We start from the raw sequence: 27,232 nt of genomic DNA, 5'->3' as shown, positions 1-27,232 counted from the left end.
TACTCCGCACTGTATAGTTGTTACATCCCGAGGACTCTGGATCAGTAATGTTACTCCGCACTGTATAGTTGTTACATCCCGAGGACTCTGGATCAGTAATGTTACTCCGCACTGTATAGTTGTTACATCCCGAGGACTCTGGATCAGTAATGTTACTCCGCACTGTATAGTTGTTACATCCTGGGGACTCTGGATCAGTAATGTTACTCCGCACTGTATAGTTGTTACATCCTGGGGACTCTGGATCAGTAATGTTACTCCGCACTGTATAGTTGTTACATCCTGGGGACTCTGGATCAGTAATGTTACTCCGCACTGTATAGTTGTTACATCCTGGTGACTCTGGATCAGTAATGTTACTCCGCACTGTATAGTTGTTACATCCTGGGACTCTGGATCAGTAATGTTACTCCGCACTGTATAGTTGTTACATCCTGGGGACTCTGGATCAGTAATGTTACTCCGCACTGTATAGTTGTTACATCCTGGGGACTCTGGATCAGTAATGTTACTCCGCACTGTATAGTTGTTACATCCCGAGGACTCTAGGATCAGTAATGTTACTCCGCACTGTATAGTTGTTACATCTCGGGGACTCTGGATCAGTAATGTTACTCCGCACTGGATAGTTGTTACATCCCGAGGACTCTGGATCAGTATGTTACGTCCGCACTGTATAGTTGTTACATCCTGGGGACTCTGGATCAGTAATGTTACTCCGCACTGTATAGTTGTTACATCCTGGTGACTCTGGATCAGTAATGTTTACTCCGCACTGTATAGTTGTTACATCCTGGGGACTCTGGATCAGTAATGTTACTCCCACTGTATAGTTGTTACATCCTGGGGACTCTGGATCAGTAAGTGTTTCCATACCGCACTGTATAGTTGTTACATCGGGGACTCTGGATCATAATGTTACTCCGCACTGTATAGTTGTTTACATCCCGAGGACTCTGGATCAGTAATGTTACTGCCGCACTGTATAGTTGTTACATCCCGAGGACTCTGGATCAGTAATGTTACTCCGCACTGGATAGTAGTTACATCCTGGGGACTCTGGATCAGTAATGTTACTCCGCACTGTATAGTTGTTACATTCCTGGGGACTCTGGATCAGTATGTTACTCCACACTGTATAGTTGTTACATCCATGGGAGACTCTGGATCAGTAATGTTACTCCGCACTGGTATAGTTGTTGACATCCGAGGACTCTGGATCAGTAATGTTACTCCGCACGGTACAGTTTGTTACATATCCGAGGACTCTGGATCAGTATGTTACTCCGCACTGTATAGTTGTTACATATCTGGGGGACTCTGGATCAGTAATAATACTCCGCACTAATGTTACTCCGCACTGTATATTTTATTGACCTCCAGGGGACTCTGGATCAGGAATGTTCCTCCGCACTGTATAGGGTGGTTACATCCTGGGGACTCTGGATCAGTGATGTTACTCGCACTGCTATAGTTTTTACATCCCAGGACTCTGGATCAGTAATGTTACTCCGCACTGTATAGTAGTTACATCTGGGGACTCTGGATCAGTAATGTTACTCGACTGTATAGTTGTTACAATCTGGGGACTCTGGATCAGTAATGTTACTCCCGCACTGTATAGTTGTTACATCCCGAGGACTCTGATCAGTAATGTTACTCCGCACTGTACAGTTGTTACATCCGAGGACTCTGGATCAGTAATGTTACTCCGCACTGTATAGTTGTTACATCCTGGGGACTCTGGATCAGTAATGTTACTCGCCCTGTATAGTTGTTACATCCGGGTGACTCTGGATCAGTAATGGTTACTCCGTAAACCTAATGTTACTCCCGCACTGGTATAAGTGTGTTCCATCCTGGGGACTCTGGATCAAGTAATAATACTCCGCACATATGTTACTCCCGCACTGTATAGTATTACATCCAGGGGGACTCTGGATCAGTTAATGTTCCTACCGCCAGCTGTATAGTTGTTACATCCTGGGGACTCTGGCTACAGCGTAATGTCACGTTACACGCCGAACTGTGTATTTCCACATCAGACACATCACACGGGGACCTCTGGCATCAGTAATGTTACTCCGCACTGTATAGTTGTTACATCCTGGGGACTCTGGATCAGTAATGTTACTCCGCACTGTATAGTTGTTACATCCCGAGGACTCTGGATCAGTAATGTTACTCCGCGCTGTATAGTTGTTACATCCTGGCGACTCTGGATCAGTAATATTACTCCGCACTGTATAGTTGTTACATCCCGAGGACTCTGGATCAGTAATGTTACTCCGCACTGTATAGTTGTTACATCCCGAGGACTCTGGATCAGTAATGTTACTCCGCACTGTATAGTTGTTACATCCTGGGGACTCTGGATCGGTAATGTTACTCCGCACTGTATAGTTGTTACATCCTGGGGACTCTGGATCAGTAATGTTACTCCGCACTGTATAGTTGTTACATCCTGGGGACTCTGGATCAGTAATGTTACTCCGCACTGTATAGTTGTTACATCCTGGGGACTCTGGATCAGTAATGTTACTCCGCACTGTATAGTTGTTACATCCCGAGGACTCTGGATCAGTAATGTTACTCCGCACTGTATAGTTGTTACATCCTGGGGACTCTGGATCAGTAAATGTTACTCCGCACTGTATAGTTGTTACATCCCGGGGACTCTGGATCAGTAATGTTACTCCGCACTGTATAGTTGTTACATCCTGGGGACTCTGGATCAGTAATGTTACTCCGCACTGTATAGTTGTTACATCCCGGGGACTCTGGATCAGTAATGTTACTCCGCACTGTATAGTTGTTACATCCTGGGGACTCTGGATCAGTAATGTTACTCCGCACTGTATAGTTGTTACATCCCGGGGACTCTGGATCAGTAATATTACTCCGCACTGTATAGTTGTTACATCCTGGGGACTCTGGATCAGTAATGTTACTCCGCACTGTATAGTTGTTACATCCCGAGGACTCTGGATCAGTAATGTTACTCCGCACTGTATAGTTGTTACATCCCGAGGACTCTGGATCAGTAATGTTACTCCGCACTGTATAGTAGTTACATCCTGGGGACTCTGGATCAGTAATGTTACTCCGCACTGTATAGTTGTTACATCCCGAGGACTCTGGATCAGTAATGTTACTCCGCACTGTATAGTTGTTACATCCTGGGGACTCTGGATCAGTAATGTTACTCCGCACTGTATAGTTGTTACATCCTGGGGACTCTGGATCAGTAATGTTACTCCGCACTGTATAGTTGTTACATCCCGGGGACTCTGGATCAGTAATGTTACTCCGCCACTGTATAGTTGTTACATCCTGGGACTCTGGATCAGTAATGTTACTCCGCACTGTATAGTTGTACATTCCGGGACTCTGGATCAGTAATGTTACTCCGCACTGTATAGTTGTTACATCCTGGGGACTCTGGATCAGTAATGTACTCCGCACTGTATAGTTGTTACATCCCGTGGACTCTGGATCAGTAATGTTACTCCGCACTGTATAGTTGTTACATCCCGGGGACTCTGGATCAGTAATGTTACTCCGCACTGTATAGTTGTTACATCCTGGGGACTCTGGATCAGTAATGTTACTCCGCACTGTATAGTGTTACATCCCGAGGACTCTGGATCAGTAATGTTACTCCGCACTGTATAGTTGTTTACATCCCGAGGACTCTGGATCAGTAATGTTACTCCGCACTGTATAGTTGTTTTACATCCTGGGGACTCTGATCAGTAATATTACTCCGCACTGTATAGTTGTTACATCCCGGGGACTCTGGCTCAGTAATGTTTTACTCGCACTGTTATAGTTTGTACATCCTGGAGATCTGGATCAGTAATGTTACTCCGCACTGTCTAGTTGTACCCCTCCTGGGGAATCCTGGCACAGTAATGTTACTCCTGCACTGTATAGTTGTTACATCCTGGGGACCTCTGGATCAGTAATGTTACTCCGCACTGTATAGTTGTTACATCCTGGGGACTCTGGATCAGTAATATTACTCCGCACTGTATAGTTGTTACATCCCGGGGACTCTGGATCAGTAATGTTACTCCGCACTGTATAGTTGTTACATCCTGGGGACTCTGGATCAGTAATATTACTCCGCACTGTATAGTTGTTACATCCCGGGGACTCTGGATCAGTAATGTTACTCCGCACTGTATAGTTGTTACATCCCGAGGACTCTGGATCAGTAATGTTACTCCACACTGTATAGTAGTTACATCCTGGGGACTCTGGATCAGTAATGTTACTCCGCACTGTATAGTTGTTACATCCTGGGGACTCTGGATCAGTAATATTACTCCGCACTGTATAGTTGTTACATCCTGGGGACTCTGGATCAGTAATGTTACTCCGCACTGTATAGTTGTTACATCCTGGGGACTCTGGATCAGTAATGTTACTCCGCACTGCATAGTTGTTACATCCCGAGGACTCTGGATCAGTAATGTTACTCCACACTGTACAGTTGTTACATCCTGGGGACTCTGGATCAGTAATATTACTCCGCACTGTATAGTTGTTACATCCCGAGGACTCTGGATCAGTAATGTTACTCCGCACTGTATAGTTGTTACATCCCGAGGACTCTGGATCAGTAATGTTACTCCGCACTGTATAGTTGTTACATCCCGAGGACTCTGGATCAGTAATGTTACTCCGCACTGTATAGTTGTTACATCTCGGGGACTCTGGATCAGTAATGTTACTCCGCACTGTATAGTTGTTACATCCCGAGGACTCTGGATCAGTAATGTTACTCCGCACTGTATAGTTGTTACATCCTGGGGACTCTGGATCAGTAATGTTACTCCGCACTGTATAGTTGTTACATCCTGGTGACTCTGGATCAGTAATGTTACTCCGCACTGTATAGTTGTTACATCCCGAGGACTCTGGATCAGTAATGTTACTCCGCACTGTATAGTTGTTACATCCCGAGGACTCTGGATCAGTAATGTTACTCCGCACTGTATAGTTGTTACATCCCGGGGACTCTGGATCAGTAATATTACTCCGCACTGTATAGTTGTTACATCCTGGGGACTCTGGATCAGTAATGTTACTCCGCACTGTATAGTTGTTACATCCCGAGGACTCTGGATCAGTAATGTTACTCCACACTGTATAGTAGTTACATCCTGGGGACTCTGGATCAGTAATGTTACTCCGCACTGTATAGTTGTTACATCCTGGGGACTCTGGATCAGTAATATTACTCCGCACTGTATAGTTGTTACATCCTGGTGACTCTGGATCAGTAATGTTACTCCGCACTGTATAGTTGTTACATCCCGAGGACTCTGGATCAGTAATGTTACTCCGCACTGTATAGTTGTTACATCTCGGGGACTCTGGATCAGTAATGTTACTCCGCACTGTATAGTTGTTACATCCCGAGGACTCTGGATCAGTAATGTTACTCCGCACTGTATAGTTGTTACATCCTGGGGACTCTGGATCAGTAATGTTACTCCGCACTGTATAGTTGTTACATCCTGGTGACTCTGGATCAGTAATGTTACTCCGCACTGTATAGTTGTTACATCCTGGGGACTCTGGATCAGTAATGTTACTCCGCACTGTATAGTTGTTACATCCTGGGGACTCTGGATCAGTAATGTTACTCCGCACTGTATAGTTGTTACATCCTGGGGACTCTGGATCAGTAATGTTACTCCGCACTGTATAGTTGTTACATCCTGGGGACTCTGGATCAGTAATGTTACTCCGCACTGTATAGTTGTTACATCCCGGGGACTCTGGATCAGTAATGTTACTCCGCACTGTATAGTTGTTACATCCTGGGGACTCTGGATCAGTAATGTTACTCCGCACTGTATAGTTGTTACATCTCGGGGACTCTGGATCAGTAATGTTACTCCGCACTGTATAGTTGTTACATCCTGAGGACTCTGGATCAGTAATGTTACATCCTGGTGATTCGGTTTCTGTCTCTTCAGGCTCTTTGGAACCACCGGAAACTGCGCAGCGTGTAGTAAACTCATCCCGGCCTTCGAGATGGTGATGCGCGCCAGAGAGAACGTCTACCACCTGGACTGCTTCGCCTGCCAGCTGTGCAACCAGAGGTGAGGATCCCGCAGAGCATTGCACCACAAACCTGCAGAGCATTACACCACGTCCCTGCAGAGCATTACACCACTACCCTGCAGAGCATTACACCACTACCCTGCAGAGCATTACACCACTTTTCTGCAGAGCATTACACCACTACCCTGAACAGCATTACATCACTACCCTGCAGAGCATTACACCACTACCCTGCATTGTATTGCACCCCTACCATGCAGATCATTGTGCCTTCTACCTCCCCATAAATATAATGATATATCCTGCAGGTTATTACACCCTGACTTCTCTACACATCTGCAGAACATCGCTCTGTCCTCTCTACCTCCTAAAAGATAAATATTGATACTTCCTGCAGAGTATTACACCCCCTGACCTCTTTACAAATCTGCAGATCGTCACCCCAGGACTCGTTCTTGTTCCGCAGGGAGAGCGCTGAGCAATGATTTGGATATTTTACACGTGTAATATAACTTGTACAGAGATCCTAACAGAGAAGCAGTGAAGCCTTCCTGATTGTCACAAGACGTCCAGGAAGACGTGGGACTCTAAGCCTGCACTGCCATCTAGTGGCCAACAGCAGCACTGCATGCACTCCTCTCTTACTGATACTGATACTGTATTTCTATAGTCAGGGTATCAGGACATATATATATATATATATATATATATATATATATATATACACCCCTCCTAGATGTGACTGATATATATATATATATATATATATATATATATATATATATATATATATATATATATATATATATTTACATCTCCTAGATGTGACTGATATATATATACCCCTCCTAGATGTGACTGATATATATATACCCCTCCTAGATGTGACTGATATATATGTGTATATATGTATATATATATATATATATATATATATATATATATATATATATATATATATATACCCCTCCTAGATGTGACTGATATATATATATACCCCTCCTAGATGTGACATATATATATGTGTGTATATACATATATATATATATATATATATATACACCCCTCCTAGATGTGACTGATATATATATACCCCTCCTAGATGTGACTGATATATATATATATATATATATATACCCCTCCTAGATGTGACTGATACATATATATACCCCTCCTAGATGTGACTGATATATATGTGTGTGTATATATATATATATATATATATACCCCTCCTAGATGTGACTGATACATATATATACCCCTCCTAGATGTGAATGATATATATATATACCCCTCCTAGATGTGACTGATACATATATATACCCCTCCTAGATGTGACTGATACATATATATACCCCTCCTAGATGTGACTGATACATATATATACCCCTCCTAGATGTGAGGGAATGACATCTTCTCAGTGATACTCTGTTCTGTACAAAGCTGAATGTGCTGACACCAACATCCCACACCCATCATCCCTGGGAATCCAATGTATTTCCCAATAGCGGTCTGAAGGTGGCGCCACACACAGAATTACAGTGGTAACCCCCTCCAGGCTGATCCAACTGTGCTGTAATGTCCATATACCAAGTGACAGTGAGGCTGAGTATTATGTGTGGCCTCCAACGTGTCAGATGTGTACAGTCAGGAGTCAGACCCTCCCCCGCACAGGTGTCAGGTGTGTACAGTCAGGAGTCAGCCCCTCCCACACACACAGGTGTCAGGTGTGTACAGTCAGGAGTCAGACCCTCCCCCGCACAGGTGTCAGGTGTGTACAGTCAGGAGTCAGACCCTCCCCCGCACAGGTGTCAGGTGTGTACAGTCAGGAGTCAGACCCTCCCCTGCACAGGTGTCAGGTGTGTACAGTCAGGAGTCAGACCCTCCCCCGCACAGGTGTCAGGTGTGTACAGTCAGGAGTCAGACCCTCCCCCGCACAGGTGTCAGGTGTGTACAGTCAGGAGTCAGACCCTCCCCTGCTCAGGTGTCAGGTGTGTACAGTCAGGAGTCAGACCCTCCCCCGCACAGGTGTCAGGTGTGTACAGTCAGGAGTCAGACCCTCCCCCGCACAGGTGTCAGGTGTGTACAGTCAGGAGTCAGCCCCTCCCACACACACAGGTGTCAGGTGTGTACAGTCAGGAGTCAGACCCTCCCCCGCACAGGTGTCAGGTGTGTACAGTCAGGAGTCAGACCCTCCCCTGCTCAGGTGTCAGGTGTGTACAGTCAGGAGTCAGACCCTCCCCCGCACAGGTGTCAGGTGTGTACAGTCAGGAGTCAGCCCCTCCCCCGCACAGGTGTCAGGTGTGTACAGTCAGGAGTCAGCCCCTCCCCCGCACAGGTGTCAGGTGTGTACAGTCAGGAGTCAGCCCCTCCCCCGCACAGGTGTCAGGTGTGTACAGTCAGGAGTCAGACCCTCCCCCGCACAGGTGTCAGGTGTGTACAGTCAGGAGTCAGACCCTCCCCCGCACAGGTGTCAGGTGTGTACAGTCAGGAGTCAGCCCCCCCCCCACACACACAGGTGTCAGGTGTGTACAGTCAGGAGTCAGCCCCTCCCCCGCACAGGTGTCAGGTGTGTACAGTCAGGAGTCAGACCCTCCCCCGCACAGGTGTCAGGTGTGTACAGTCAGGAGTCAGCCCCTCCCCCGCACAGGTGTCAGGTGTGTACAGTCAGGAGTCAACCCCCCCCACACACACACACACAGGTGTCAGGTGTGTACAGTCAGGAGTCAACCCCCCCCACACACACACACACACACAGGTGTCAGGTGTGTACAGTCAGGAGTCAGCCCCTCCCCCGCACAGGTGTCAGGTGTGTACAGTCAGGAGTCAGCCCCTCCCCCGCACAGGTGTCAGGTGTCAGACCCTCCCCCGCACAGTTGTAAGGTGTGTACAGTCAGCAGTCAGACCCTCCCCCGCACAGGTGTCAGGTGTGTACAGACAGAAGTCAGACCCTCCCCCGCACAGGTGTCAGGTGTGTACAGTCAGGAGTTAGACCCTCCCTCCCCACAGGTGTCAGGTGTGTACAGTCAGGAGTCAGCCCCTCCCCCGCACAGGTGTCAGGTGTGTACAGTCAGGAGTCAGACCCTCCCCCCGCACAGGTGTCAGGTGTGTACAGTCAGGAGTCAGCCCCTCCCCCCGCACAGGTGTCAGGTGTGTACAGTCAGGAGTCAGCCCCTCCTCCGCACAGGTGTCAGGTGTGTACAGTCAGTAGTCAGCCCCTCCTCCGCACAGGTGTCAGGTGTGTACAGTCAGTAGTCAGCCCCTCCTCCGCACAGGTGTCAGGTGTGTACAGTCAGGAGTCAGCCCCTCCCCCGCACAGGTGTCAGGTGTGTACAGTCAGGAGTCAGCCCCTCCCCCGCACAGGTGTCAGGTGTGTACAGTCAGGAGTCAGCCCCTCCCCCGCACAGGTGTCAGGTGTGTACAGTCAGTAGTTAGCCCCTTCCCCGCACAGGTGTCAGGTGTGTACAGTCAGTAGTCAGCCCCTCCCCCACACAGGTGTCAGGTGTGTAGTCAGTAGTCAGCCCCTCCCCCACACAGGTGTCAGGTGTGTAGTCAGTAGTCAGCCCCTCCCCCGCACAGGTGTCAGGTGTGAGCTATCAGACCCCGCCCCTTCTTCATCCTCGCCATTCCTCTCCGTTCACCACTGACGGCCACTTTTGTACCCCTGCAGATTTTGCGTTGGAGACAAGTTTTTTCTTAAGAACAATATGATCTTGTGTCAGATGGACTATGAGGAGGGGCAGCTGAACGGAAGCTTCGAGACGCAGGTTCAATGACGCCGCCGGCCGCCATGGTGGGAGCAGCGCAGAATGGATGACGTCCGTCCTGAGGGCGGCGACGAGTGTCTGGTGGCTTGCCTGCAATATTTTTTTAATTCTCGGTGCCCCCCACCCCAAGGACTGTGTACGATGTAGTCCCCCGCCCCCACTACTACACAAAGTCGCAATCTTCGATGTTCGGTTGTGCTTGGCTGAGCACTGCATTCGCCTGTCTGTTTGTGGGACGCGCGGGGGGAGGGGGTCCGGGAAGCCCCCTGTACAGTCTGTTTTATGTATATAAACTGGAACATTTATTTTATGAAAATGTAATGCAATTTTATTACTGGTGTGAGATTAAAGATTATGAATGTTTTCTCATTGTGGCCAAATGTCTTCCCCCCCCGGGGTATATATATATTTATAATCTACCACTGGTACTACAACGCCCAGCATGCCCTGACAGCCAAAGACTTACACTGCTCAGTACACTGCTAAATCTATGGAGCGGGAGGGGGTAATAGGAAGAGCGAGCTGCAGAGGGATAGAGACACTGAACATCTGCTGGAAGCTCAAGTAAGTGTTATATCTCACCCAATGCTGTATTCACAGCTTACACTGCTCTGTACTGCTCTATAATGTCTACCATGCTGCCCATTGAAGTCTATAGAGATCGAAGGAAAGAGAGAGCTGTAGGTGAGAGAGACATAGTGCTGAAGGCTATAATAATTATGTCACAGCTTACACTGCTCTGTACTGCTATATAGTGTCCTCCGTGCTACCCACAGGAGTCTATGAGGAGAGTGCAGGAAGCTGTATAGACACAAGGAGACTGCTAAAAGGGTCTAATAAGTGTTATATCTCAGCAAGTGCTGGATTCATAGCTTATATTGCTCTGTACTGCTATATAATGTCCTCCATGCTGCCTTTACAAGTCTATAGAGAAGGAAGGAGAAAGGAGATGGAGAGACACAAAGAAGTTGTTGAAAGCTATAATAAGTGTTTTATCTCTCACAGTGCTGGATTAACAACTTCTTAATACTGCCCTGTAATGTTCTCCATGCTGCCATAGAAATCTATGAGGAGGGGACCAGGGAGCTATAGAGAGACACAGGGCAGCTGCTCAGAGCTCTAGTAAGTGGTATATCTTCCTGAGTGCTGGATTCACAGCTCAAACTGCTCAATACTGCCCTGTAATGTTCTCCATGCTGCCATAGAAATCTATGAGGAGGGGACCAGGGAGCTGTAGAGAGACACAGGGCGGCTGCTCAGAGCTCTAGTAAGTGGTATATCTTCCTGAGTGCCGGATTCACAGCTCAAACTGCTCAATACTGCCCTGTAATGTTCTCCATGCTGCCATAGAAATCTATGAGGAGGGGACCAGGGAGCTGTAGAGAGACACAGGGCGGCTGCTCAGAGCTCTAGTAAGTGGTATATCTTCCTGAGTGCTGGATTCACAGCTCAAACTGCTCAATACTGCCCTGTAATGTTCTCCATGCTGCCATAGAAATCTATGAGGAGGGGACCAGGGAGCTGTAGAGAGACACAGGGCGGCTGCTCAGAGCTCTAGTAAGTGGTATATCTTCCCTAGTGCCGGATTTACAGAGATTTCCATGGAAACATTTCTACGTTTCTTGCTGATTCTTTCATTTGGAAAATTCAACAAACCAAAAAATCTTCTCTGCTGCTACAGTGACGTAATCCAGAAGTGAGAAGGAACTCCTGAGCTGGGCTGCGTGAATGCGGTAACCAAGGAAGGTAACGGCCTGTTACTAAGGAGAAACACACTGTACCCCAACCTGAGGATGGCCAGCTGGTACTACCACTCCCATCATGCTCTGATATACATTCATTTAATGTGCACATAAGAATATGTATACTACTGCTGGTACAGATACTACTGCTGGTACTATACATTACATATACTACTACTGCTGGTACAGATACTACTGCTGGTACTATACATTACATATACTACTACTGCTGGTACAGATACTACTGCTGGTACTATACATTACATATACTACTACTGCTGGTACAGATACTACTGCTGGTACTATACATTACATATACTACTACTGCTGGTACAGATACTACTGCTGGTACAGATACTACTGCTGGTACTATACATTACATATACTACTACTGCTGGTACAGATACTACTGCTGGTACAGATACTACTGCTGGTACAGATACTACTGCTGGTACTATACATTACATATACTACTACTGCTGGTACTATACATTACATATACTACTACTGCTGGTACAGATACTACTGCTGGTACAGATACTACTGCTGGTACAGATACTACTGCTGGTACTATACATTACATATACTACTACTGCTGGTACAGATACTACTGCTGGTACTATACATTACATATACTACTACTGCTGGTACAGATACTACTGCTGGTACTATACATTACATATACTACTACTGCTGGTACAGATACTACTGCTGGTACAGATACTACTGCTGGTACTATACATTACATATACTACTACTGCTGGTACAGATACTACTGCTGGTACTATACATTACATATACTACTACTGCTGGTACAGATACTACTGCTGGTACTATACATTACATACACTCACTGGCCACTTTATTAGGTACACCTGTCCAACTGCACGTTACCACTTAATTTCTAATCAGCCAATCACATGGCGGCAACTCAGTGCATTTAGGCATGTAGACATGGTCAAGACAATCTCCTGCAGTTCAAACCGAGTATCAGTATGGGGAAGAAAGGTGATGTGAGGCCTTTGAACGTGGCATGGTTGTTGGTGCCAGAAGGGCTGGTCTGAGTATTTCAGAAACTGCTGATCTACTGGGATTTTCACGCACAACCATCTCTAGGGTTTACAGAGAATGGTCCGAAAAAGAAAAAACATCCAGTGAGCGGCCGTTCTGTGGGCGGAAATGCCTTGTTGATGCCAGAGGTCAGAGGAGAATGGGCAGACTGGTTCCAGCTGATAGAAAGGCAACAGTGACTCAAATAGCCAAGCGTTACAGCCAAGGTAGGCAGAAGAGCATCTCTGAGCGCACAGTACGGCCAACTCTGAGGCAGATGGGCTACAGCAGCAGAAGACCACACCGGGGGCCACTCCGCTCAGCTAAGAACAGGAAACTGAGGCTACAATTTGCACAAGCTCATCGAAATTGGACAGTAGAAGATTGGAAAAACGTTGCCTGGTCTGATGAGTCTCGATTTCTGCTGCGACATTCGGATGGTAGGGTCAGAATTTGGCGTCAACAACATGAAAGCATGGATCCATCCTGCCTTGTATCAACGGTTCAGGCTGGTGGTGGTGGTGTCATGGTGTGGGGAATATTTTCTTGGCACTCTTTGGGCCCCTTGGTACCAATTGAGCATCGTTGCAACGCCGCAGCCTACCTGAGTATTGTTGCTGACCATGTCCATCCCTTTATGACCACAATGGACCCAACATCTGATGGCGACTTTCAGCAGGATAATGCGCCATGTCATAAAGCTAGAATCGTCTCAGACTGGTTTCTTGAACATGACAATGAGGTCACTGTACTCCAATGGCCTCCACAGTCACCAGATCTCAATCCAATAGAGCATCTTTGGGATGTGGTGGAACGGGAGATTGGCATCATGGATGTGCAGCCGACAAATCTGCGGCAACTGTGTGATGCCATCATGTCACTATGGACCAAAATCTCTGAGGAAGCTTCCAGCACCTTGTTGTATCTATGCCACCAAGAATTGGGGCAGTTCTGAAGGCAAAAGGGGGTCCAACCCGTTACTAGCATGGTGTACCTAATAAAGTGGTCTGTGAGTGTATACTACTACTGGTACTATATATTACATGTACTACTGCTGGTACAGATACTACTACTAGTACTGCTACTACTGCTGGTACAGCTACTACTACTGGTACTGCTACTGCTGGTACTGTTAGTACTGCTGGTACAGATACTACTACTGGTACTGCTACTACTGCTGGTACAGATACTACTACTGGTACTGCTACTACTGCTGGTACAGATACTACTACTGGTACTGGTACTGCTACTACTGGTACAGATACTACTACTGGTACTGCTACTACTATTGGTACTATATATTAATGTACTATAGCTGGTACTATACATTACATATACTACTACTGCTGGTAGTGCTACTACTGCTGTAAATATACATTACATATACTACTACTGGTACTATATATAACATGTACTACTGCTGGTACAGATAATACTACTACTGGTACTGCTACTACTTCTGGTACAGATACTACTACTGGTACTGCTACTACTGCTGATACAGATACTACTACTGCTGGTACAAATACTACTACTGGTACTGCTACTGGTACAGATACTACTACTGGTACTGCTACTACTGCTGGTACAGATACTACTACTGGTACTGCTACTACTGCTGGTACAGATACTACTACTGGTACTGCTACTACTCCTGGTACAGATACTACTACTGGTACTGCTACTACTGCTGGTACAGATACTACTACTGGTACTGCTATTACTCCTGGTACAGATACTACTACTGGTACTGCTACTACTATTGGTACAGATACTACTACTGGTACTGCTACTACTACTGGTACAGATACTACTACTGGTACTGTTACTACTACTGGTACAGATACTGGTACTGCTACTACTCCTGGTACAGATACTACTACTGGTACTGCTACTACTATTGGTACTATATATTAATGTACTACTGCTGTAACTATACATTACATATACTACTACTGGTACTATATATAACATGTACTACTGCTGGTACAGATACTACTACTGGTACTGCTACTACTGCTGGTACAGATACTACTACTGGTACTGCTACTACTGCTGATACAGATACTACTACTGGTACTGCTACTGGTACAGATACTACTACTGGTACTGCTACTACTGCTGGTACAGATACTACTACTGGTACTGCTACTACTGCTGATACAGATACTACTACTGCTGGTACAAATACTACTACTGGTACTGCTACTGGTACAGATACTACTACTGGTACTGCTACTACTGCTGGTACAAATACTACTACTGGTACAGATACTACTACTGGTACTATATATTACATGTACTACTGCTGGTACAGATACTACTACTGGTACTGCTACTACTGCTGGTACAAATACTACTACTGGTACTGTTACTACTACTGGTACTGCTACTACTGCTGGTACAGATACTACTACTGGTACTATATATTACATGTACTACTGCTGGTACTGATACTACTACTGGTACTGCTACTACTGCTGGTACAGATACTACTACTGGAACTGTTACTACTGCTGGTACAGATACTACTACTGGTACTGCTACTACTGCTGGTACAGATACTACTACTGGAACTGTTACTACTACTGCTGGTACAGATACTACTACTGGAACTGTTACTACTACTGCTGGTACAGATACTACTACTGCTGCTGGTACTGTTACTACTGCTGGTTATGTTACTACTGCTGGTACTATTACTACTGCAGCTTGTACTGTTGGTTCTTCTGCGGGTACTATTACTACTGCTGCTGGTACTGTTACTACTACTCCTGGTACTGTTACTACTGCTGTTACTGCTGCTGCTGCCACTGTTACTACTGCTGTTGATACTTTAACTACTGCTGCTGGCACTGTTACTACTGCTGGAGGTTACCACTATTGCTGGTACTGTTACTAGTGCTGCTGGTACTGTTACTACTGCTGCTGGTACTATTATTACTACTGCTGCTGGTACTGTTACTACTGCTGGTACTATTACTACTGCTGCTGGTACTAACTCTAGTGCTGCTGGTACAATTACTACTGCTGCTAGCACTGGTACTACTGCTGGTACTATTGTTACTACTCCTGGTACTGTTACTACTACTGCTGGTACTGTTACTACTACTGATGGTACTGTTACTACTGCTGCTGGTACTATTATCACTACTGCTGCTGGTGCAATTACTACTGCTGCTAGCACTGGTACTACTGCTGGTTCTATTACTACTGCTGCTGGTACTGTTGTTACTACTCCTGGTACTGTTACTACTGCTGCTGATACTGTTACTGCTGCTGGTATTATTACTACTGCTGCTGGTACTGTTGCTACTGCTGGTACTGTTACTACTACTGCTGGTACTATTAATACTGCTGCTGCTACTGATACTATTGCTGCTGCTGGTACTGTTACTACTGCTGGTACTGTTACTACTGCTGCTGCTGGCACTAGTACTACTGCTGGTACTATTACTACTGCTGCTGGTACTGTTACTACTGCTGCTGATACTGTTGGTACTACTGCTGTTGATAATATTACTACTGCTGCTGGTACTGTTACTACTGCTGCTGGTACTATTACTACTGCTGCTAGTACTATTACTACTGCTGCTGGTACTGTTACTACTGCTGCTGGTACTATTACTACTGCTGCTGGTACTGTTACTACTGCTGCTGGTACTATTACTACTGCTGCTAGTACTATTACTACTGCTGCTGGTACTGTTACTACTGCTGCTGGTACTGTTACTTCTGCTGCTGGTATTATTACTACTGCTGCTGGCACTGTTACCACTACTGCTGGTACTATTATTACTGCTTCTGGTACTGTTACTACTACGGCTGCTGGCATTGTTACTACTGCTTCTGGTACTATTACTACTGCTTCTGGTACTATTACTACTGCTGCTGATACTGTTGGTACTACTGCTGGTACTGTTACTACTGCTGCTGCTGATACTGTTGGTACTACTGCTGCTGGTATTGTTACTACTGCTGCTGGTACTGTTACTACTGCTGCTAGTACTGTTACTACTGCTGCTGCTGCTGGGACTATTACTACTGCTGCTGGTACTTTTGGTACTATTGCTGGTACTGTTACTACTACTGCTGCTGCTGGTACTGGTACTACTGCTGCTGAAACTGTTACTACTGCTGCTGGCACTGTTACTACTGCTGGTACTATTACTACTGCTGCTGTTATTATTACTACTGCTTCTGGTACTATTACTACTACTGATGGCACTGTTACTACTGCTTCTGGTACTATTACTACTCCTGCTGGTACTGTTACTACTGCTGCTGATACTGTTGGTACTACTGCTGCTGGTATTGTTACTACTGCTGCTGGTACTGTTACTACTGTTGCTAGTACTGTTACTACTGCTTCTGGTACTGATACTACTGCTGCTGCTGGTACTATTACTACTACTGCTGGTACTTTTGGTACTACTGCTGCTGGAATTGTTACTACTGCAGCTGGTACTGTTACTACTGCTGCTGGTACTATTATTACTGCTGCTGGTACTATTAGTACTGTTACTACTGCTGCTGGTACTATTACTACTGCTGCTGGTACTGTTACTACTACTCCTGGTACTGTTACTACTGCTGCTAGTGCTGTTACTGCTGCTGCTGCCACTGTTACTACTGCTGTTGATACTTTAACTACTGCTGCTGGCACTGTTACTACTGCTGGAGGTTACCACTATTGCTGGTACTGTTACTAGTGCTGCTGGTACTGTTACTACTGCTGCTGGTACTATTATTACTACTGCTGCTGGTACTGTTACTACTGCTGGTACTATTACTACTGCTGCTGGTACTAACTCTAGTGCTGCTGGTACAATTACTACTGCTGCTAGCACTGGTACTACTGCTGGTACTATTGTTACTACTCCTGGTACTGTTACTACTGCTGCTGGTACTATTATCACTACTGCTGCTGGTGCAATTACTACTGCTGCTAGCACTGGTACTACTGCTGGTTCTATTACTACTGCTGCTGGTACTGTTGTTACTACTCCTGGTACTGTTACTACTGCTGCTGATACTGTTACTGCTGCTGGTATTATTACTACTGCTGCTGATACTGTTACTGCTGCTGGTATTATTACTACTGCTGCTGGTACTGTTACTGCTGCTGGTATTATTACTACTGCTGCTGGTACTGTTGCTACTGCTGGTACTGTTACTACTGCTGCTGGTACTATTAATACTGCTGCTGCTACTGATACTATTGCTGCTGCTGGTACTGTTACTACTGCTGGTACTATTACCACTGCTGCTGGTACTGTTACTACTGCTGCTGCTGGCACTAGTACTACTGCTGGTACTATTACTACTGCTGCTGGTACTGTTACTACTGCTGGAGGTTACCACTATTGCTGGTACTGTTACTAGTGCTGCTGGTACTGTTACTACTGCTGCTGGTACTATTATTACTACTGCTGCTGGTACTGTTACTACTGCTGGTACTATTACTACTGCTGCTGGTACTAACTCTAGTGCTGCTGGTACAATTACTACTGCTGCTAGCACTGGTACTACTGCTGGTACTATTGTTACTACTCCTGGTACTGTTACTACTACTGCTGGTACTGTTACTACTGCTGCTGGTACTATTATCACTACTGCTGCTGGTGCAATTACTACTGCTGCTAGCACTGGTACTACTGCTGGTTCTATTACTACTGCTGCTGGTACTGTTGTTACTACTCCTGGTACTGTTACTACTGCTGCTGATACTGTTACTGCTGCTGGTATTATTACTACTGCTGCTGGTACTGTTGCTACTGCTGGTACTGTTACTACTACTGCTGGTACTATTAATACTGCTGCTGCTACTGATACTATTGCTGCTGCTGGTACTGTTACTACTGCTGGTACTGTTACTACTGCTGCTGCTGGTACTGTTACTACTGCTGGTACTGTTACTACTGCTGCTTGTACTATTACTACTTCTGCTGGTACTATTATTACTACTGCTGGTACTGTTACTACTGCTGGTACTGTTACTACTGCTGCTGGTACTATTATTACTACTGCTGCTGGTACTGTTACTAAGGCTGCTTGTACTATTACTACTGCTGCTGGTACTATTACTACTGCTGCTGGTACTATTATTACTACTGCTGGTACTATTACTACTGCTGCTGGTACTGTTACTACTGTTGTATGTACTATTACTACTGCTGCTGGTACTATTATTACTACTGCTGCTGGTACTATTACTATTACTACTGCTGCTGCTGGTACTATTACTACTGCTGCTGGTACTATTACTACTTCTGCTGGTACTATTACTATTACTACTGCTGCTGCTGGTACTATTACTACTGCTGCTGGTACTATTACTACTTCTGCTGGTACTATTATTACTACTGCTGGTACTGTTACTACTGCTGGTACTGTTACTACTGCTGCTGGTACTATTATTACTACTGCTGCTGGTACTGTTACTAAGGCTGCTTGTACTATTACTACTGCTGCTGGTACTATTACTACTGCTGCTGGTACTATTATTACTACTGCTGGTACTATTACTACTGCTGCTGGTACTGTTACTACTGTTGTATGTACTATTACTACTGCTGCTGGTACTATTATTACTACTGCTGCTGGTACTATTACTATTACTACTGCTGCTGCTGGTACTGTTACTACTGCTGCTGGTACTATTATTACTACTGCTGGTACTGTTACTACGGCTGCTGGTACTATTACTACTGCTGGTACTATTATCACTACTGCTGCTGGTACTATTATTACTACTGCTGGTACTATTACTACTGCTGCTGGTACTATTATTACTACTGATGGTACTGTTACTACTGTTGCTGGTACTATTATTACTACTGCTGGTACTATTATTACTACTGCTGGTACTATTATTACTACTGCTGGTACTGTTATTACTACTGATGGTACTATTACTACTGATGCTGGTACTATTATTACTACTGCTGGTACTGTTACTACGACTGCTGGTACTATTATTTCTACTGCTGGTACTATTACTACTGCTGCTGCTGGTACTATTATTACTACTGCTGGTACTGTTACTACGACTGCTGGTACTATTATTACTACTGCTGGTACTATTACTACTGCTGCTGGTACTATTATTACTACTGCTACTGGTACTGTTACTACGGCTGCTGGTACTGTTATTACTACTGATGGTACTATTACTACTGCTGGTACTATTATTACTACTGCTGGTACTGTTACTACGGCTGCTGGTACTATTATTACTACTGCTGGTACTATTATTACTACTGCTGGTACTGTTACTACGGCTGCTGGTACTATTATTACTACTGCTGGTACTATTACTACTGCTGCTGGTACTATTATTACTACTGCTGCTGGTACTGTTACTACGGCTGCTGGTACTGTTATTACTACTGATGGTACTATTACTACTGCTGGTACTATTATTACTACTGCTGGTACTGTTACTACGGCTGCTGGTACTATTACTACTACTGCTGGTACTATTATTACTACTGCTGGTACTGTTACTACTGCTGCTGGTACTATTATTACTACTGCTGGTACTGTTACTACGGCTGCTGGTACTATTATTACTACTGCTGGTACTATTATTACTACTGCTGCTGGTACTGTTACTACTGCTGCTGGTACTGTTACTACTTCTGCTTGTACCATTACTACTGCTGCATGTACTATTACTACTGCTGGTACTATTATTACTACTGCTGGTACTATTATTACTACTGCTGCTGGTACTGTTACTACGGCTGCTGGTACTGTTACTACTACTGCTGCTGCTGGTACTATTACTACTACTGCTGCTGGTACTGTTACTACGGCTGCTGGTACTGTTACTACTACTGCTGCTGCTGGTACTATTATTACTACTACTGCTGGTACTGTTACTACGGCTGCTGGTACTATTATTACTACTGCTGGTATTATTACTACTGATGGTACTGTTACTACTGCTGCTGGTACTATTATACTGCTGGTACTATTACTACTGCTGCTGATACTGTTACTACTGCTGCTGGTACTATTACTATTGCTGCTGGTACTATTACTACGGCTGCTGGTATTATTACTACGGCTGCTGGTACTATTATTACTGCTGCTGGTACTATTATTACTGCTGCTGGTACTGTTACTACTGCTGCTGGTACTGCTGGTTTAGTTACTAAAACATACTACTGGTATCTAGGAGATCTGTACTAACAACATGGCCGCCCTTCCTTTGCAGATGAAAATCAATTAGCCCAAGCCCCGCCTCCTCCTGCCTCATCTGCTCTAAGTGGAGATTGGGGACTGCGGGAGAACTCAGTGACTGGGAACAAAGATGAATCCATGGTCTGGAATAATCCAGAATCTGTACAAGGGCCCACCAGGTACAGGGGCCCACCAAGTACAGGGGCCCACCAAGTACAGGGGCTCACCAGGTACAGGGGCCCACCAGGTACAGGGGCCCACCAAGTACAGGGGCCCACCAAGTACAGGGGCTCACCAGGTACAGGGGCCCACCAGGTACAGGGGCCCACCAGGTACAGGGGCCCACCAGGTACAGGGGCCCACCAAGTACAGGGGCCCACCAGGTACAGGGGCCCACCAGGTACAGGGGCCCACCAAGTACAGGGGCCCACCAGGTACAGGGGCCCACCAGGTACAGGGGCCCACCAGGTACAAAGACCCAACAGGTACAGGGGCTCACCAGGTACAGGGGCCCACCAGGTACAGGGGCCCACCAAGTACAGGGGCCCACCAAGTACAGGGGCTCACCAGGTACAGGGGCCCACCAGGTACAGGGGCCCACCAGGTACAGGGGCCCACCAGGTACAGGGGCCCACCAAGTACAGGGGCCCACCAGGTACAGGGGCCCACCAGGTACAGGGGCCCACCAAGTACAGGGGCCCACCAGGTACAGGGGCCCACCAGGTACAGGGGCCCACCAGGTACAAAGACCCAACAGGTACAGGGGCCAACCAAGTAGAGAGGCCCGCCAGGTATTGGGGCCAACCAGGTACAGGGGCCCAACAGGTACAGGGGCCCACCAGGTACAGAGGCCCACCAGGTACAGAGGCCCACCAAGTACAGGGGCCCACCAGGTACAAAGACCCAACAGGTACAGGGGCCAATCAAGTAGAGAGGCCCACCAGGTACAGGGGCCAACCAAGTAGAGAGGCCCACCAGGTACAGGGGCCAGACAGGTACAGGGGCCCACCAGGTACAGAGGCCTAAGGGTACAGAGGCCCACCAAGTACAGGGGCACACCAAGTACAGAGGCCCACCAGGTACGGGGGCCCACCAGGTACAGGGGCACACCAGGTACAGGGGCACACCAAGGACAGGGGCCCACCAAGTACAGGGGCACACCAAGTACAGAGGCCCACCAGGTACGGGGGCCCACCAGGTACAGGGGCACACCAGGTACAGGGGCACACCAAGGACAGGGGCACACCATTATGGTGGGCCTCTGTACTTCCATTGTGATTCTGCCCCAATCATACGTTGCCCCCAGGGGCGGTCTTGGCATTTCTGGGGCCCCAAGCAAAGTTATGTCTGGGGCCCCCCCTCGACACGCATTCCAAAACAATAGACCGCTGTGTGTTGCCCCCAGTAGTATATAGACCCCTCTGTGAAGCCCCTGTAGTCTATAGCCCCCCCTGTGTGTTTCCCCTGTTATATAGCCCCCCTGTGTGCTCCCCCCATTTATATAGACCCCCGATGTGCGCTCCCCCAGCTAAACAGACCCCTGTGTGCTCCCCCTCCCATATAGTATATAACACAATAAAACAAACACTTATACTCACCTGGGTCCGGGCGTCTCCTCTTCTCTTCACTCTTGTGGCCGCAGGAAGGGTTTTCCCTGCGATCACCAGAGGCCGCACTCTCCTTGTCCTGGCGCTGATGCTCCGGTGATGTCACTGGAGCGCCGGCACCAGAAGGACAAAGCTGCCACTTGTGACCGCAGGGAAAACCCTAACTGCGGCCACAAGAGTGAAGAGAAGAGGAGACGCCCGGACCCAGGTGAGTATAAGTGTTTGTTTTATTGTGTTATATACTATATGGGAGGGGGAGCACACAGGGGTCTGTTTAACTGGGGGAGCGCACAAGAGTGACTGACAGGAAGGGAGCCAATGTCTCCCGCCCTGTCAGTGCTGCTGCATGTAACTATGAGCGCTCATTACGAGTGCTCATAGTTACAGTTCAGATGCCAGCAGCGAGCGGGGCAGCGGCCCTGTCCAGCGGTCTTGAGCAGGGGCGTGGGGCGATCGCTTGGTGTGCTTGGTGCCAAAGACCGCCACTGGTTGCCCCCCTCTCCTTTCTGCTCCCCCCAGCCTCCTAAAATGCTCTGTGCTGCTGTGAACACACGGTATATACTGCTCCAGGTCTCTTTATAACCGCCATCTTGTGATGTGTGCGGAATCTGCGGATAAGACCTGGATCTGCAGCGATGGAAACTTCTTCCTCCGGACTGAAAACGTAAGAAAAAAGCGGAAAATAAAAAGTGGCGGCGTAATCTCCGTAACGACAACATAAGAGAAGCGCGCTCCGCCGGGCATCAGTCAGCCGCATTCCTGCCCCCAGAAACGCTGCACATGGCGGCAGCTCTGCCACAATTCTACAAAGCGCACGCTTCTCTTTGTTGCGGCTTTAGACGACGCTCAGAGATCGCAACTGAAATCCTCGTCTTCAAAAGGAAGAAAATAAAATCCGGGATTCTGCGCCGCGACCGAGACGGCGAATTGTAAGAAAATTCCACAAAACAGAAACCTTCAAAAGATGCCAGAAACCTGGGACGGCTGGCACGGCAACAGACGGCAGCGGCGAGTAATCTGCTTAACGCCCGGCGCAGCCGTAACAAAGACGCCCCCCCCCCCCCCCGGACGCCATTGTAACAAACCAACACACGCAATCCCCCCCCCCGGACGCCATTGTAACAAGTTATGGGAATTCTTAATGTTAGCAAAGTTTATTAGGGATCAGGAGGCGACTGTACAAAGCGTCTGCACCAGAGCCGAGCGCCATTACTGCGTCCGTAATCATATCAGCTCTATGTGTTAGTCCTGAAGGATGAGACATGATGTAACAGCAGAATAGTGAGTGCAGCTCTGGAGGATGAGACATAATGTGAGAGCAGAGTAGTGAGTGCAGCTCTGGAGGAGGAGACATGATGTGACAGCAGAATAGTGAGTGCTGCTCTGGAGGATGAGACATGATGTAACAGCAGAATAGTGAGTGCAGCTCTGAAGGATGAGACATGATGCAACAGCAGAATAGTGAGTGCAGCTCTGGAGGATGAGACGTGATGTAACAGCAGAATAGTGAGTGCAGCTCTGGAGGATGAGACATAATGTGAGAGCAGAATAGTGAGTGCAGCTCTGGAGGATGAGCCATGATGTAACAGCAGAATAGTGAGTGCAGCTCTGGAGGATGAGACATGATGTAACAGCAGAATAGTGAGTGCAGCTCTGGAGGTGAGTGCAGCCATAGACAGGATTAGTAGTGAAGTGTTGCTTTCCTCTGTATCCGCCTCTTCGGGCTCTTCTGGCCTCCTCTTCCTGACGACTTATCGGGTAATTGGTCCTGCAGCCGCCTGATCACAGAACATGAAGAGTTAATCACTAGCCGCTCATCAGGGAGTTTTTACACTGAACCAAAGCATCATTTATAATGTTATAAAGATGGCCGCCGGGCAGGAACGTTCTAGATCTGAGTTTCTAGATAATGCAGTGCGGTCCCTGGAGGGATCTTTGAAATGCGAGTTATCAGTGGTAAATGGCGGCCTGACCTGCGCAGCCACAATCGCTGCTTGATGGGTTTTTAAAGCAGACAGTCTGGGGAAATTAGAGCGGCCGCCGCCGGTTCTGTCCGTGGTTCTGCAGGATACAGAGGATTAACCGAAACTCTCAGATCCATTCATTATCCGGGGGAATCGTCTTGTGGGCCCAGCAGCTCGGATACACGAGATGAGATACCAGGTGTTCTGCGCAGTGCTGTGAATCATGTAACTGCTGTGCTGTTGTAGCAGTGCCTATAGTGCACCTCTATGAGATATCAGGTGATTGCTGTGCTGTTGTAGCAGTGCCCTAGTACACCCCATGTGATGTCACGTTATTGCTGTGCTGTTGTAGCAGTGACAGTAGTGCGCCCCCATGTGATGTCACATTATTGCTGTGCTGTTGTAGCAGTGCCCTAGTACACCCCATGTGATGTCACGTTATTGCTGTGCTGTTGTAGCAGTGACAGTAGTGCGCCCCCATGTGATGTCACATTATTGCTGTGCTGTTGTAGCAGTGCCCGTAGTACACCCCATGTGATGTCACGTTATTGCTGTGCTGTCCCTCGCTCCGTCCAGATCAGAGCGGGGCGACCTGTCCTGGGACGGTGAGAGTGAGCAGGGCGACCTGTCCTGGGATGGAGCGAAGGACCGGGGTGACCTGTCCTGGGACGGAGCGAGTGAGCGGGGCGACATATCCTGGGACGGTGCAAGTGACTGGGGAGACACATTCAGGGACAGTGCGAGTGACCGGGGTGACACATCCTGGGACGGTGCGAGTGACCGGGGTGACCTGTCCTGGGACGGAGTGAGGGACCGGGGTGACATATCCTGGGACGGTGCGAGGCACCAGAGCGACGCATCCAGGGACGGTGCGAGTGACCGGAGTGACCTATCCTGGGACAGAGCGAGGGATCGGGGCGACATATCCTGGGACAGTGCGAGTGACCAGGGTGACCTGTGCTGGGACGGTGCGAGGAACCGGGGCGACACATCCTGGGACGGTGCGAGTGACCGGGGCGACACATCCAGGGACGGTGAGAGTTACCGGGGCAACCTGTTCTGGGACGGTGCAAGTGACCGGGGCAACCTGTTCTGGGACGGTGCGAGTGACCGGGGCGACACATCCTGGGATGGTGTGAGTGACCGGGGCAACCTCTCCTGGGACGGTGCGAGTGACCGGGGCGACACATCCTGGGACGGTGCGAGTGACCGGGGCAACCTGTTCTGGGACGGTGCGAGTGACCGGGGGACACATCCTGGGACGGTGCGAGTGACCGGGGCAACCTGTTCTGGGACGGTGCGAGTGACCGGGGCGACACATCCTGGGACGGTGTGAGTGACCGGGGCAACCTGTTCTGGGACGGTGCGAGTGACCGGGGTGACACATCCTGGGACGGTGAGAGTGACCGGGGCGACCTGTCCTGGTACGGTGCGAGTGACTGGGGCGACATATCCTGAGACAGTCCCAGGATGTGTCGCCCCGGTCACTCGCACTGTCCCTGGACCAGAGTGACCTGTCCAGGGACAGTGCGAGTGACCGGGGCGACACATCCTGGGACGGTGCGAGTGACCGGGGCGACACATCCTGGGACAGTGCGAGTGACCGGGGCGACACATCCTGGGACAGTGCGAGTGACCAGAGTGACCTGTCCTGGGACGGAGCGAGGGACCGGGGCGACCTGTCCTGGGATGGTGCGAGTGACCGGGGTGACCTGTCCTGGGACGGTGCGAGTGACCGGGGTGACCTTTCCTGGGACGGAGCGAGGGATCAGGGCGACATATCCTGGGACGGTGCGAGTGACCAGAGTGACCTGTCCTGGGACGGTCCCAGTGACCGGGGCGACATATCCTGGGACGGTGCAAGTGACTGGGGAGACACATCCTGGGACGGTGCGAGTGACCGGGGTGACACATCCTGGGACAGTGCGAGTGACCAGAGTGACCTGTCCTGGGACGGAGCGAGGGACCAGGGCGACACATCCTGGGACAGTGCGAGTGACCAGGGCGACACATCCTGGGACAGTGCGAGTGACCGGGGCGACACATCCTGGGACAGTGCGAGTGACCAGAGTGACCTGTCCTGGGACGGAGCGAGGGACCGGGGCGACCTGTCCTGGGATGGTGCGAGTGACCGGGGTGACCTGTCCTGGGACGGTGCGAGTGACCGGGGTGACCTTTCCTGGGACGGAGCGAGGGATCAGGGCGACATATCCTGGGACGGTGCGAGTGATCGGGGTGACACATCCAGGGACAGTGCGAGTGATCGGGGTGACACATCCTGGGACAGTGCGAGTGACCAGAGTGACCTATCCTAGGATAGTGCGAGTGACTGTCTCGACGCGGGGAGATCATAACTCACAGGGATTGTTTCCAGAATTTCATCCCGTTACAATGTACAGAATCGATGTCCACATAAAAGTATCAGCGTCCTCAGGGGAAGAAGAGAAGATTATACCACAAAGGAAGCAAATCATTTCATATAGTACCAGATCTACATCAATCCATCCTCTACAACCACATACCATAATCCCCCCCCCCCCCCCCTGGTGTTGGTGCATTCTGTGCTGGGGGAGGGTTGGTGACCTGTGCTGGGGAGGGCTGTGTGACGTTTTCTGGTGAGGTTTGGCGCGTTCTGTGCTGGGGAGGTTTGGCGCGTTCTGTGCTGGGGAGGTTTGGCGTGTTCTGTGCTGGGGAGGGTTGGCGCGTTCTGTGCTGGGGAGGGTTGGCGTGTTCTGTGCTGGGGAGGTTTGGCGCGTTCTGTGCTGGGGAGGGTTGGCGCGTTCTGTGTTATGGACGATTGGCGTGTTCTGTGCTGGGGAGGGTTGGCGTGT

The 27,232-nt window shown here is 48.3% G+C and overlaps 2 protein-coding genes across 2 annotated transcripts in view; both read left to right on the top strand.

Annotated features, from left to right (window-relative positions):
* The window catches only part of LMO1 (LIM domain only 1), a 109,249-nt gene extending 99,061 nt beyond the window's left edge, over positions 1-10,188 (top strand). Inside the window, exons 3-4 of the mRNA XM_069968020.1 lie at positions 5,994-6,119; positions 9,752-10,188. Coding sequence (XP_069824121.1) covers positions 5,994-6,119; positions 9,752-9,857 — 232 coding nt within the window. The 3' untranslated portion in view covers positions 9,858-10,188. The remainder of the gene's footprint in view (positions 1-5,993; positions 6,120-9,751) is intronic.
* A 13,029-nt stretch (positions 10,189-23,217) lies between these two features.
* Positions 23,218-26,716, top strand: LOC138789162 (dentin sialophosphoprotein-like). Its single transcript, XM_069967767.1, has 3 exons — positions 23,218-23,366; positions 24,978-25,731; positions 25,910-26,716. Exons 1-3 carry the CDS (start codon positions 23,218-23,220, stop codon positions 26,714-26,716), a joined length of 1,710 nt encoding a protein of 569 aa, XP_069823868.1.
* The last annotated feature ends 516 nt before the right edge of the window (positions 26,717-27,232 follow it).

Source organism: Dendropsophus ebraccatus, chromosome 4 (genome assembly GCF_027789765.1).
Source record: "Dendropsophus ebraccatus isolate aDenEbr1 chromosome 4, aDenEbr1.pat, whole genome shotgun sequence".
Classification (NCBI taxonomy): domain Eukaryota; kingdom Metazoa; phylum Chordata; class Amphibia; order Anura; family Hylidae; genus Dendropsophus; species Dendropsophus ebraccatus.
Note: the sequence above shows the minus strand (reverse complement) of the source record. Positions and strands in the feature narration are given on the sequence as shown.

Coding starts and splice junctions, on each gene's coding strand:
- LOC138789162 (XM_069967767.1), top strand. CDS start 23,218: ATGGCGGCAGCTCTGCCACAATTCTACAAAGCGCACGCTTCTCTTTGT. Junction 23,367..24,977: donor CGCGACCGAGACGGCGAATT/GTAAGAAAATTC, acceptor CGCTCCGTCCAG/ATCAGAGCGGGGCGACCTGT. Junction 25,732..25,909: donor GGGCGACACATCCTGGGACG/GTGTGAGTGACC, acceptor TCCCTGGACCAG/AGTGACCTGTCCAGGGACAG.